Here is a 15,297-nt window from a genome sequence, read left to right as displayed (position 1 = left end):
TAATATCATATAAGCTAAAAACTGTACAATGAATACCTGGGATATTTTAAAATCAATTTTATAATCATTATAAATAATCCACTGCTTAAAAGTCTATCATTTTAAGAAATTCATAGTATAAATAACTTACAGTGTCATTCATTGGGTTCCTTTAAAATGACAAGATCTTTAATAAAGAAATAACAGTGGGACTTGTTATAATTCTTGTCCAAAAGCATTGAAAAAGTCAGTTGATGATGATTATGATGGTGACAAAGATGATGATAATGATTAAGACGTTTTATAGCTCTTTACTCTTTACAAGGTGCTTCCCTATAAAATATCCATTTAAGTCTCAAAAATCTATGAAGTAGTAGTCAACCTTTATATTTATAAATCAGAAAATATAAGATCAGAGATTTTATCTTGGCAATGACCCCACTCTTAATACATTAAGGACTGAAATCCAGGAGAATAGAACAGAATGACATCAAATCTCCTATCTTTCCCCTATCACAAAATCTTGAAAACAAATTCTAGTTTGTGTGATTTGAAAACTATAAGAAGCAGGAGCAAACAGAAATACTGAGTCTAATAAGTACTTTAGGAGATTGCCTCTTCTGATATTTTTATTGTTTTTTTTTTTTTTCTGGTGCTCTGCACTAATATATGAATTCAATATTATGTTCTTTGTTTTGTGAGAGGCAGAGAATGGGTTACTAGTCAAAGTATCAGAAAATGTGCCTAATTTTGAGTTATCACTTCTCACATCAACTCCAAAACATCATTGACAACCTGGATCCTCAGTTTTTTCATATAGCATTGAATTTTTTTACTTACTAAGATGATTTAAAGTTTCTGTAATATACTTGATTTTGAAAAACTTAATGTGCTACTCTAAAGCTAAATATTTTAAAAAGTAAAGCAATAAGAAAAAGAGGGTTGTGTCTTACATTTATTTGTTTTGTGTATTTAAGAATAAAAAAACTATAGAATGTATCTAAGTGGCAGATTTATGTACAAAGATTTTTGAAGTATATTTTACATAATTATTTTAAGTTGGAATAGAAAATAGCATATCTTTTTAGTGTGCATAATCGTAACAACTCAGAATACTATCAAAGATGGAGGAATTATTATATTCTAGATAACCTTTATGAACTTCATCTTTCCAAGAGGAGTTTCACATATATACATATATAAATGTATACATATATGTACATAAATATAAATATAAATGTATATATATATTTATGTACATATATATATACATGTACCCACACACACCACAAGTGCCTGCAGAACATCACACCAAATTGCACACATGCAAAATGAAAATCCCATGCTCCATCCAATCCCACAAACACCCCATTTTTGTCAGACCTACAATTTCTTCTCACTTTCAAGGCTAGGAAGCTGGAAGTCACCTTTGATTCTTCATCACTGGTATGTCCTTTCTTTCATCATATAATCTGACTTCTGCCCTTGAACTATCTTTGTACTTGCTTCTTCCTCTCTATTTGTTCTACCATTGATATGATCTATGCTTTCAGCTCCACACCCACTTTAGGTATGACCTTTATAATGGTATGGTTAGCCTGCCAAATTCACCTAAGTGCCTAAATTACCACTTTCATCATTTATCCATCTTGTTTACTTGTTCATTTCTTAAGGCAAGTGGGATCAGGTAAAAAAAAAAATTCCACCCAACCTTAGAAACTCCAAAATCTGGCATCACCCATCAATGCAACCACATTTCACACATTTTCATTATAGTCAAATGCTATGATTTTAAGCCACACTCACCCCAGACCTCCCATCTTTTTTATTGAATTTCCTCTGCCTTTCCTTTTAACCTGACCAAATTGCACATAATTTCCAATGAAACTATTTCGATTCCTATTAAATTCATTCTCAATGCGCACATAATTAATATCTTCTCTGATTTTCCCGTGTGTTCACTTTGTTTCACTAATTACATTACTACAATCATTAGATTAATTTTTCCTGTATTATCAGTCTTTGGTATCCTAGTGGACGTAAAGAACATGATCTCTAAATGATCTGATTTGTTATTGGCATTTTCCAGTGTGAACATTTAGCAACATAATGGGTAAAGCCAATACACATACACACCCTAGTTTTACTTTCTTTACCTATTTAAAATATTGAAATAGAGCCTATGAAAACTCTCTGTTCTTATTTTCAAGAGCAAACTAAGAAGTCTAAAGTCAGGGGTTCAAGAGATTTTTGCTTTAGACCATTTTAAAGTCAAGTTTTACTAGGAGAAAATAGTGAAGATGAGAGTTTAGAAAACTTCTGAAATCAGGTTATTTATTTATTTATTTATTTTTAGTTCAAGAAAAAGCAAGCATTGATAAACAGATGCCATAACACAGAGAGAAAGTCTAGGAAGACTTTCAAATTGTAGTGGGTGACCCCCACCCCACCACCCCCATCCTGTGATCCTTAAACACAAACATCATGGCTGGGTTAGGAGGGGAGAGAGAAAGACTGAAAGAAAGAAAGAAAGAAAAACTTCGTAAACTCAAAATGTCTTTTTTCCTCTTTCAGCACAAATTGAAGTGATACCATGCAAAATTTGTGGTGATAAATCCTCCGGGATCCACTACGGAGTCATCACGTGTGAAGGCTGCAAGGTAGGGACTGTGGCTGCTTTGTTGGGTGCTTGCCTCAGGCCCCTGTGCACCCTTCTTAAAGAAGGGCGCTGACGGAGTCTCCTGTCTGCTCTGACTGACTTGGTGTTGGGTGGGTTGATTTTCTGTTCTTTCACCCTTTTCTTGTTTTTGCCTACCTGGTCGGCAGATCCTTAGAAATGTATTCTTATTTGAAGGCTTGAATTAATCACATTTACAGAGATAAATACAGAGTCTTAATGTTTAGCAGTGTTGTCTCCAGACAACTCCAGAGCACTTATTACTATGTGATAAAACTAAGGGATAAAACAAAGAGTATAAGCTAATGGGTATGTATTTATCTAACTGCTTGAGAAAGACAACATCGAGATGACAGCCACAATAGGGCCATCCTGTACTCTTACCTTCCAGAAAAGAAAAGAAACCTAGATGCATGGGATGTTGGAAGTGACCAAATAATCCCCAAATCAATTAAAAGTCACCTTCCCCAACCTCCTCATCTTTCAGTGAGGTCACCATTGATTCAGAGAGCAAAAAGCTGACCAAAACGCTAGTTTTTTTAATTTTTTTTTCTGTTTTTTCAATTCAATTTAATTTTTTTATTTATTTTTATTGTAAACAAATGAGATACATGTTGTTTCTGATTGCACATGAAGTAACAGCATACCATTTGCGTAATCATACATTTACATAGGGTAATGATGTTTGATTCATTCTGTTTTTTTCCCTTCCCTCCCACCCCTCCCACCCGTCTTTTCCTTCTATACAGTTCCTCCTTCATCCATTCTTGCCCCCCTCCCACCTCCCATTATGTGTCATCATCCGCTTATCAGTGAGATCATTTGCCTTTTGGATTTTTGAGATTGGCTTATCTCACTTAGCATGATATTCTCCAATTTCATCCATTTGCCTGCAAATGCCATAATTTTATTCTTCTTTATAGCTGAGTAATATTCCATTGTATATATATACCACAGTTTCTTTATCCATCCATCAATTGAAGGACATCTAGGTTGGTTCCACAGTCTGGCTATTGTGAATTGAGCAGCTATGAACATTGATGTGGCTGTATCTCTGTAGTATGCTGATTTTAAGTCCTTTGGGTATAGGCCAAGGAGTGGATAGCTGAGTCAAATGGTGGGTCCATTCCAAGTTTTCTAAGGAATCTCCACACTGCTTTCCAGAGTAGCTACAATAATTTGCAGCCCCACCAGCAATGTATGAGTGTACCTCAAAACGCTAGTTTTTTCACACTCACTCCAGTGTTCCCTCCCCAGGCAGATTTCACCAGTCCTTCCTATAGCAAGCACAGGTCAACAAGGAAATTCCTTCTAACACACAAAGCTGGGACACCAGTCAACCTCAGCCTAATCTGACACAAGAGAAATTTGAAAATCGACAGTAACTTTTTCAAATTAATCCTTAGAAGGAAAGAGTGAGACTACACAGCAAGGGAGAAATAAAACAGTTTACAAGTGTCTTTAAAGGACTAAGTGTAACCAGAACCAATAAAACCCACCTACGATCTTGGGGTAAATGGTGATGTGCTGGCAAGATTATTGGCAAGAGTGATTATGTTTTTGATCAAAGTTGCAAGCAAGGTGAATCACTAATTTAAGGTCAGTGAACTGAATGAGATGTGGTATGGTCCAGGAGCCCATCGTAAGAGACTTTCAAATGTAAACAAGGCAAAACATACTGTAGCAGTCAAATATTGATGCTGCTTGAAAAATTGACAGTGTCTTCCTAAGAGTCTCAAAAAGACTCTCTTGCCATTGAAAACAGAGAGAAGCAAAGAAAGAGGAATAAATGAGAATGGGAGAGGGAGGGAGATTAACATACTGATCTGCTTTAGAGATGATTAGTGATAATCCATATGTGAACATCATGAGATGTCCCTTGCATTCTGTATCTCTACAGAGCTATAATTAAGAATTGCCTGTTATCCACTTTAATGCATTTTTTCCAACTCATTAAGAAGAAACAATGTAGCAAAATTATAAGGTGGCACTTTTTTTTTTTTTTTTTACCTTCCTTGAGTAAGTTATTACTGTCTCTGGGCAGGAAGGCAAAGTTTTCCTCATAAACACTAGTAATTTTGGAATCAGAACCCTCTCCACTGAAGGCATTTCTACCAGTCTGTTGGCTTGTTCTGCAATTTTAAGAGCTGCAGTCTAGTTTACATAATATCCACTAAAAAAATTTTTTTAGATCAAAGTCAAAATGGAGATATTCAGTGTTTCATTGTATAAGTCTTTCTTGGAAAATATCTATTTTCAAAATACGGAGATATGTTTGTGTTAAGGAGCAAAACATTTTAAATAGTAACTCCTAAAAGCTTTAATTACTAGACAAATATAATCCAACAGGTCAACAGCCAGGAACAATGTTTAGGTTTCTGTCATCTTTTCTATTTAGAAGAAGAATCCACAATCAAGGAAATTATGTGGTTACTATGATGTATACTCTGATGTTTTAGTCAAAATGACTGAACACCACACTATTTTCATGGAAAAATTTTTCTTGGAAAAATCCACATATTTAAATATACTACATTTTTCTCCAAACAGAAAACTCAAGAAATTTCATTCAAGTTTAGATGTCAATGTCATCATACTCAGAAAAGACCTCTGAATTTTCATAATACTGTTTTTGAGTCAACATAAACAACCTATTTAAAATAATATCAGTTTAGCTCACAAACTTACTCAATTCCAACTCATTCAATAACATTTGAAACAGAATTTTTTTTCTCTTGTCACAAACCTCATTTGCAAGAATAAGCAACAAATAAACAAGAGACACCTCACAATTAATGTCAAATTGGCCTTAAATTAGGGCTTGTAACTTAAGAAAAGTCTTTTCTTTGAACTCTTTTGCTCAATGGCACTATAGTATCCAAAGATAAAAACTGCAAAATTCTTTCTTAAAATGTAAATTTCAAGTCATCCTCAAGCAGGTCTGATGTGCTGAGGTTATATTGTCTGACAGGTTTCATGGTATATGTAGTATATCCTTTCAGTCCCTGGGGGTTTGTCATGATCTCTGTTTTGAGGGGTTCCATAAGTCCAGTCAAACTGGACGATTGGGTATTTCAATCTGCTGTCACTGGTCCAGTAGATAATTAATGCACATGGAGATGTAGAGATGAAACTAGTCCTTGTCAAATGATTTTAAGTTTAAACCACACAACCAACCTAGACTCTTTCTCTAAGAGATCCTTGGACACATGTCCATTCCTGTGGTTCCTACAGGTTGGCAAATGTTCTGGACATTGCCAAACTGGGCCACGCTGGAATCCAAGACAAAAGGAAAATTGATTAACTCAGTCCTGTCTTTCTTTAAACTATTGGTAATTTTTTGCATTAATATTGATTTTCATGCATTGTGTTAAAATATTTTAAGAACTACCAAATATTTTTGGTGAACTATAACATTCATAGCCAAGGTGACTGCGGCACTAGCTTCCCCTAGTTCCAGCCCCACTTATCCTCCTAGGGAACACAAAAAGTATTTGATGGAAGTCAGGGGAACTTTTACAAGCTTCTCAGCAAGATGGGCATGAAGCTTATTTCATCCCTGGGCTTTTAAGTACTCCTCCCTCCAAAACATGATGCTGTTATCATTTCCTAAAATTTCTCTTGGTACATCTATTGTAGATCATTCTCTTGTTTGTGGCACTTGCACTTTTGCTATTTTGCTGTAGACAGTTCAAAAGTGAAAAGGGAAACTGATTATGTAGGGGAGTGAATGGATAAACAACTTTTCATACCTCTGGAGAAAATGATTGTCTTCCTCAATAAGGTTTTCCTTTTCATTTTTATTTATTTTTTCCAACATTTCTATTGGTGCATTGTAGTTGTGCATACTGATAGGATGAGTGGTTACATATTCATACGTGCACACAGGACAACAATATAATTTGGCCAATATCACTCCCCAGTTCTTCTCTGCTCCTTTCCCACCTCCTACTCCTCGGACCCTAACCTCTACTGATCTTCCTTTGATTTTTAGGAGATCCACCACTATCCTTGTTTTCACTTTCCCTCTCTATCTTCCTCATATGACAGAAAACATGGGGCCCTTAACCTTGAGTTTGATTTATCTTATTTAACATGATGGTCTCTAGTCTTATCCATTATCCTGCAAATGCCATAATTTTTTTCTTTATGACTGAATTAAACTCCATTGTGTATATATACTGTATTTTCTTTATCCATTCTTCCATTGATGGATACCTAGGGTAATTCCATAGTTTGGCTATTGTGAATTGTGCTATGAATGTGGGTATGCATGTACCACTATAGTAAGATGACTTTAATTCTTCAAGGTAAATGCTGAGAAGTGGTAGAGCTAGGTCATACTACTGTTTGAGAAGCTTCCATAGTGATTTCCATAGTGGTTGTAGTACATACAGTCCCACCGAGAGTGACAAAGTGTTCCTTTTTCTCCACATCCTCTCCAGCATTTCTCAATAAGGTTTTCTGTAAGATAACTAATGGAGAATAATGTGCAGAGAACTAAAAAATAATAGTAAACTCAGCTGCAGATTTATTTTGAGGGCTAGTATATGGCCCATGACAGTTCATTTTGTGCCAGAAGGACCCAAACATACTTCTTTGAAGACCTCTTATTTGCTATAACCTAAGGCTAAGCAGAAATCGTTTTTTCAGTTTTTACTTATTGTTTATTTTCCTTTACTCAAGTTGTGGTTTATTATAGGCAGTACATCACTGGTTTAAAAAACAACGCTCCACATATGTGCTGGCTAAATTAAAATATTTTTCAAATGAAACCAAATGCATTTTAGAAACTAGGAAAACAGCAGCACATACTGAGTACACATTCCTCAGTGACGCACCACACAGTTGTTCCTCACCACAACTGAGCGTGGTACAAGCCTAAGTCCTTGTCCCCATCAAGTTTCATCATATTTGGCTTAGCAACAACACACTTCTTTGTTATTTTTCCCCATTGCTCTTTGGGGACAGAAACTTTTGTCTTTGCAGAGGGCAGCACAGTCCACAAATACTTTTAGAACGCATTCATTAAGTGAATGAAGGAATAAATGACACTTTCATCTCTGCAGATGGCATATATTTTCTGCATAGAACATCTGTAAGTTATCCAAGGAGATAAGTACCTAAATCATTTTTAAAATTTAGCTCAGCTTTGTTCACTGTAGAAAATGTAGCAAACGTATATGCTAATATTTCCCTTCTTCTAAACCTGTTTCCCTCCCCTTTTCTTTTTCCTTCTAGGGATTCTTCAGGAGGAGCCAGCAGAACAATGCCTCTTACTCCTGCCCAAGGCAGAGAAACTGTTTAATTGACAGAACCAACAGAAACCGTTGCCAACACTGCAGACTGCAGAAGTGTCTTGCCCTAGGAATGTCGAGAGATGGTATGGTACCGCCTTCCTATTCCTTACTTTAGGGTTTTGAAAGGAAAACCTTCTTTAGAGGCTATGTAAGCCACAGGAAGGATTTAAATGTGGAAACTGGGAATAAGAAGAAAAGACAAACCAAGTGCTGGAAGTGAATTAAGACGTAAAGTTTGAACACATAAAATATAGTATTGCCTAAAGAAATGAGAAGAAAGGGGAGGTTTTACTGTAGCTCACGGATGAACCTGGGCTATGTAGGTTAAAGGAAAGCCACACAAGCATAAGTTGAAAGTGACCATCCATCCAGGTTTACTTGTAAAGAGGGGTTTCCTAGCATGTGAGACTTTGAGAACTAAAACCAGGAAGTCCCCTGTAAATAGAAGCCATTGGGTCACTGGGGAGGTCTACAAGTTTCTTGGTGCATGGAGAGATACTAAGGAGCAGAATGTGCTTCTCTGGGAAGCTCGGAAGCTCGGGTACCCAGATGAGCATCTGGACTATTCTGAGCCATGATGAAGATTGCAGAGGCTACAGCAGGAGTCCAAGTCTTAGAAGGACTGTGTAGGTGGCGTCCCACTCCAAGCAGTATGACGCAAGTGCGCGCTCCTCCCTCACGCCCAGCCAAACTGGGTGGCCTGGCTCCTAGGAATGAATTTCTTAGGTTAATGAAAGAGAACAAATAAAAAAGATGAACAAAGAATTTCACCTGGTTTTTCTTACATTTATGAGCAGTCATATACATTAATTCTTTCCCTGCTGAGATAGGCCACAGCTTTCCTGTAGCAGATTATAAATTACCCTGAGTCCTGAGGTCATTTCTGTCCTATTTCCACTGTATTCTGAGGGAGTGATTCAAAGCAAATACCTTGGGCTGGGATGCAGCTTGAGGGGAGAGCACTTGCCTAGCACAACAGGGCCCTAGGTTTGAGTCCCAGCCTTGAAAAAGAAAGAAGAAAGAAGAAAGAAAGAAAGAAAGAAAGAAGAAAAAAAGAAAAGAAAGAAAGAAAGAAGGAAGGAAGGAAGGAAGGAAGGAAGGAAGGAAGGAAGGAAGGAAGGAAGGAAGGAAGGAAGGAAGGAAGGAAGGAAGGAAGATTATTAAAATAGAATCAAACACTTAAATGTTTACTGAATGAACTACCCACAGCACTTTCTCAGACTACCTATAGTTTGAGATATAGCCATTACCCCTGACATTTATTTTTTTTATCTGAATCACCCTGGATTCTGTGCCTCTGGTCACACTCTAGTGAAGTTCAAGTCATCAGCAGTATGGCTTAAAAAAGTAAGAAACTTCCAAGTTTAAAAAAACTAGACAATTGATATTCACTATCCCTTAGCACATAGAAGTTGAATCAGTTATTAGTATTTTTTAACCTTTTTTCCCTAATCCCCAATGACTCTAAACTTGTGTTGCACAAAATACACCTGTAAGACAAATTTATTGAAAAAAATATATTAAAAGAATTTGATCTTTAGCCCTTCAATTGAGAAGTTGCTTCTAAAGCAGCAGAAATTATATTTCCCAAACTTCCCTATTAACTAACTAATTTTTTGTTATTTATTTTTCTGAGCTCACTAACCACATAAATTTACTCCTAGGGTAAATATATAGTACTATACTTCTACATTACAAAGGCAAATTAAGTGGTTAGAGGGGGGTTAAATGGTTTTCAGGATTTATTTAGTGAAAAGTCTATGGGAATTTGAGTTGATGATTTTGTACTTCATTTCTCCCATATGGAGGCAAGATATTAATCGACATCTTCTGAAACACCCATTAATAATTGTACAAAGAGATAAGCCACTGGGTGTATTCATTTTTGTTTTCTTCCTACAATCAAGGAAGTCTCCCTTCTGGAAGGTTGAGTCTTGTGCATCTAGAGGACAGAATAATGGACAAGAGATGAATATGTGTCCCAGGAAGATTCAGTCCATCCAGTAAATCAGCTCAAAGTCTAGGAGACTTTCTGAATCCCATAACACAAAAGACAGGTACTGGGAGGGTGAGAGGGTCATTTTATGGATGGAGCCACAGTCTGTTCTCAGGGAGGAAAAATTTCACTGCAGCACATGTACCTCTATGCAAGTAAAAGCAGTAGAGAGTCTAAAGATATTGGGGAGTAAGGACATGATCCACTTAACCCTCTGCCCACAGACAATCCCGAGGCTTCCAGGATCATCTTTAAAAACACCTCCTAAGTATGTCTCATGTCAAACCACTCACAAAGAGAAATGTTCAGGGTGGAAGTGGTGGTTGAGAATGACAAATGGAAGGGGCTCAAGAAGACAAAAGAGAGAGAGAAAGAGATTCTAAGGGTGAAAAAAGCTTCTTCCTTACTATGTTATATAGAGGAAGTTTGTCAGAACCTCAATTATAAAGGGTACCTTACACAAGAGAAAGAACACCACTGACTTGGTTTTCTGGGTTTTGTAAATAATGCCCAATATGCAGCATTAAGGAATTCCAAAGGGAGAAGTGCATAATGGCACACACCTGTGATCTCAGCTACTCTGGAGGCTGAGGCAGGAAGATCACAAGTTGGAGGCAGCTTCAGCAAGTAGGCAAAACCTTTTCTCAAAATAAAATTGAATTAAAAAAAAAAAGGATTTCCCAAGCCCTGAAGTTATGGTTAATTAGCTATGTCTAGTCAGGACTCATATGGTTGATTAGCTACCTCTAGTCAGAATGAGAGATGGAGTTTCTACTGCCACTGATTTATTATCCTACTATTTACTGACTAAGGAAATAACTTCAAAGTACCTTAGCAGTAGTACTTGAGCCACAGTACTATGTTCTTACAGCTGACTTCTACCACTCCTCCCAGATAAAGTGGCATTTTTAATTCAGTATATGCACTCGCTCTGTCACTTATGCTGGCTCTGAGACTGTCTCCTTCTTCTCTGATCACAAGAGCATGGCTCTAAGTTGATGGCTTAGCATAACAGTTTAACACACTGGATGTTCATTCTCACCTGAATTCCCATCTTATACTAATTTATTAGTCATGGCACATTTGAGAGTAGACATCAAGCTCAGAAATAACACCTTTGTTCAAATTTTCCTTAAGTAAAGATTGAAAAGTTGAATCCACTTGAATACACACACACATGTGTCTATGTCTATAAAGAGGTGAAAGTGTGTGTGTGGCAGGGGTGGGTGGAATTGATGGTATATGTATGCCCACAGAATCTTCTCTACCATCTTTGTTTATATTTCTTTTAATGACCTTTCACAAAAGAAGCTCAGAAAAGTGTTTCATATTGGACTTCAAAAAGAAAACACAATACTGGCCTTGCAAAGAATCTAGATGATAAAAAAATTATTTTTAAAAATCTAGAATGTGTCCTCCTAAAAGGATGTCCCTGTGAAAACACAGAAACTGCCCTGTACAGGGACAGGCCTCATCGATAAAACTTCTTCCATTCAGAACTGTTCTGTTTAAATTTAAATCATTTAAATTTCAATTAACTAAAATGCAACTTGAAGTTCAGTTTTTCAGTCACAATACCTGTATTTTGAATGCTCAAGAGCTACTTGTTGCTTATGGCTGCCATATTGGGAAGCACAGAGAATACTCCATGATCTCATGAAGATCTGTTGGAGAAAAAGCAGGAGACAAAAGAAAAGATTTCAAACTGAATAGAGTTAGGTGCACTGAATCAGACGAGAGCACCAAAAAAGGAGGGCACATCTCTAAAATTGAAAAGAATTAAATTAAGATCCGTTTAATTGGTAAGCAGCAGTATATAAACATAGAAACATTAGAACCAACAATAGTAAGATACGATCATTTTCAGAATGACTATAGAAAGGCAGAGATGTTAGTTGTACAACTGAGTTCTCTTGAAACCAAATATACCATCCAGATGTCATGAAGTAGTAAGCAGAAATCTTTGAAGAATGAAAAATGTCTTTATTTTTTGGTTATTCTGAAAATTTCCATCCCATTTAGAATCCCATAATCCAAACAAAAATGAAGTGGATTTCTGATAGTTATGGATAAAACTATTCTTTGCCAGTGTGGAATTCAAAGGAGTATTAACAGGTATCATGAGCAAATACCATCATTACTGAGTATTTATAAAGTACTTGTAACATATACATAAGTGTGCTAGTTTCTTTAAGAGGTAGCAGTTTAACAAAAGGATTCCTCTATACTCAAGTAAATGTCATAAATAGAATAATTCAAGTTTGAGAGGGTCAAACACTTGAAACATGTGCAATTCTCATCCATGGGTGGTGATAAGAAGGACTCCAATGCTTGAAAATATTACAGTAATGTGGCCTTTGTTAAAATAGGTCTATGAATACAACACATGTACTTACGAATAGTGACTAGGGATTATTTATAGGTCAGGAAAATTCAGTACGTTTATTTTTGTCATATACTGTAATTTTCCCCTAAATATGTCAACAATTTTATTACAGGGAGGAACATAAATCTGAAACACTGGTTCATCATCTTTCTGAAATGAATGGAAAATTTGTTCTAGGATAGTATTACACTTATTATCAATGAAGTCCTTGATAATCCTGAAAAGAAGTGGAGCTGTTTCTTTCTAAATATTTTAGTTGCTTGGTGGCCTGAGAAATTGACCTCTTTGAAGAGGCATAGCCTTTCTCTGCTGCGTTTTCAGATGATCATCAGAGCAGAGCTCTTGACAGCATACTTTTTTGACATTGTTAATTTTAATGATGAGGACTCTGGTTAAAAGTACAGTTCTGCTTGTGGCAGCTGCAGGTCCGGTCTGCAACTCTGATGACCATAGCTGGCCTTGCCTGGGATGACTAAGGAGTCTCACCTCAGCTTCAAGTGTCTCATTCTTCAGCAGATTAGCTCAGGCATGTCCTGCCATGCTGAGGGCCCATTCACACAAGCCCTTTTCAAGCCTCCGTCTGTATCACATGTGTCAATCTCCCATTATCCTAGAGCAGGTCAGTGACCAGGAGTCAAGGGGTGGGCAGCAGGCCTGCATAGAATGAAAGGGCTCTGCAAATAGACATGGAGAAGGGTATGGAAGAGAACAGGTGAGAAGAATTGGTGACATGAAGGCAATCCATCCACCATAACATTCATCACACCTGAATGCAGAGTATACAGAAAACTAAAGCAAAGATTAAATGGAAACTATTTTCTAAAGAGACTAAACTTTCTACTTCCATGTCAGAAGAGTTTCTCACTGTCAATTTTTAATTCCTATAAATTTTAAACAAATAAATGCAAAACTATTCTGCTAAAACCAGTCAGGAAGTAGATCCACCCTGGCCAAAACAAAAAATTTAATCCATAGAAATAGAAACTGTTCTTGTATTCACCTCTGTGACTGCAACAAAGAACTGTTATGAATTTAAATAAACACAAAGGATGGAAGAACAACACACAAGCACAGCATATGATTTTCTAGGGACTGAGGGGGGCCTTTTTCAATCAACATTTATTATTGTTTAATTATTTTTATACAAAGAGATTGGTGTTTTTGGCCTGGATAATAATATATAGTAAATGATTTGGAGAGATAGAGTGTAAAGATGTAGAGAAAGGTTTCCCTAAAAGTTACTATAGAATTCTGTCTGCAGACAAACTGGAAATATCACCGTAATTAGTAAGCAAATAAATGTGTCTCTTAGAAACAGAATCTAATAAAGGCAGTGTCTCTACAAACAAAGTTAAACACGATGATCTAAATGATTCAAGATCCTATAAAAGCAACACTGAGATGGAAAGATTGATAGTGATTAATCATCGTGCTTGTCTTCATTCAGAAAAATTACCGGATAATTACCACTTCATTTTCCTACTTAGGCAGCATCAGAAAGCCAAAATGTAGGGTTATTTAGAAAGATTGAGAAGAAATAAGAAGATTTTGGGTTTCTCTAAATCTAGCCCTCACATCCATAGTCCAGCAGGGGAGGAGGAACACATGCGGTCCTAGACCCGGAAGTAGATGGAGCACCTCCTTTTACTTCCTGTCAATCAGAACCTAACCACATAGCCATGCCTCTCGGTGAGGGGAGCTGGGAAGTGTGGTCTTCATTTCAACAGTCCGTGCTCAGATAAAATTTGGTGGCTCTATGCCATTGCAATGGAAGGAGAAAATCAATTTTGGTGGAGTATTGTAGGGAGTGAATGGTAGCTCTCTTGCAGCAAGAATCTCCTCTTAAGCCCTTTGAGCTAGAGAGTTCTCAAACATTTCACCCTTTAGTTATTCATGGAAGAGCACCAACTCTAGGGACTGAATTCAGGAATTGGACCTTCCACTTTCTTCTTTCTACATTCTTGGAGCTCCCAACACTAACAAGTAGTAGGAAAACTGTCACCAAAGAACAGGAAACAGAAAATCAGAAGAGAGCCTCTGCACTTGTCATATTTCCCACCACTAATGCGAGCTGAAAAGTGCTTGATGATTCACACTGGGTAGCCCTGAGCCCTGGACATCCTGCTACCAGGATGTTCACATGCTAAAAAGAAAGTTGGCAACGTGTGAGGAAAAATGTCAATATCCATAGCAGCTTAGAAGCCTAAGCTCCACAAGTTAAGAAACACATTGAAATGAAGTCACTTTATATTATTCAGTGACCATAGCCTCTTCTCCTTTTCCTCAAAATGAGTAAGAATTTTTCTGGAAGAAATAGGCAAATTTAGGATTGGTAGAATGAGGAAAGGTGGTCACTATTTGCTCACTTGCTAGGCACTGGATGCACAAAACTTTTGTTTTCCAATATTTTTATCATTTTATACCTAGATCCACCTGGAGGTAAACCATGTAGTTATTTAAAATATGTTTTATCACCCTCCCCCACATCTTTGGTCTTACCCAACATACTATTTACAAAATAGATCTAGTAGTAGTAACATATTAGGGTCCTTTCCAACAACCCAGTAATCCTACTGCTTAAGGGAGGAAATTAATAATGAGTGTTGGTAGATATTTTAATAGCAGGTATAATGTGGTATTTTGGGAGGCAGGGGTATTGAGGAGTCTTTTGTTTGTTTTGTTTTTACACAAGCAAAAGAGAAGCAGCAAATGTGTCTTCCAACTTCATGCAACAAGAAATGCATTTTTTTTTTCATTTCTTCCCATCTTAGTGCCATAGTTTGGATCCTAAATATTTCCCAAAGGCCCATGTGTTAAAGGTTTAATCCCCAACTTGGTACTATTGGGAGGTAGTGGAAACCTTTAAGAGGCGGGAGGTATTACATGACTGGAGGTGTGCCCTCGAAAGGAATAATAAGTGACTGGCCCCTTCCTCTTCCCTTATGCTTCCTACCATGAG

General features: G+C 36.9%; 1 protein-coding gene across 1 annotated transcript in view; it reads left to right on the top strand.

Moving 5' to 3' along the window:
- RORB (RAR related orphan receptor B) overlaps positions 1-15,297 on the top strand; it is a 183,529-nt gene that overhangs the window by 124,871 nt on the left and 43,361 nt on the right. The window contains exons 2-3 of the mRNA XM_079112100.1: positions 2,554-2,639; positions 7,898-8,039. Coding sequence (XP_078968226.1) covers positions 2,554-2,639; positions 7,898-8,039 — 228 coding nt within the window. The remainder of the gene's footprint in view (positions 1-2,553; positions 2,640-7,897; positions 8,040-15,297) is intronic.

Source organism: Sciurus vulgaris, assembly GCF_902686455.1.
Source record: "Sciurus vulgaris genome assembly, chromosome: 15".
NCBI classification, from domain to species: Eukaryota; Metazoa; Chordata; class Mammalia; order Rodentia; family Sciuridae; genus Sciurus; species Sciurus vulgaris.
This window is presented reverse-complemented; position numbering and strand designations above follow the sequence as displayed.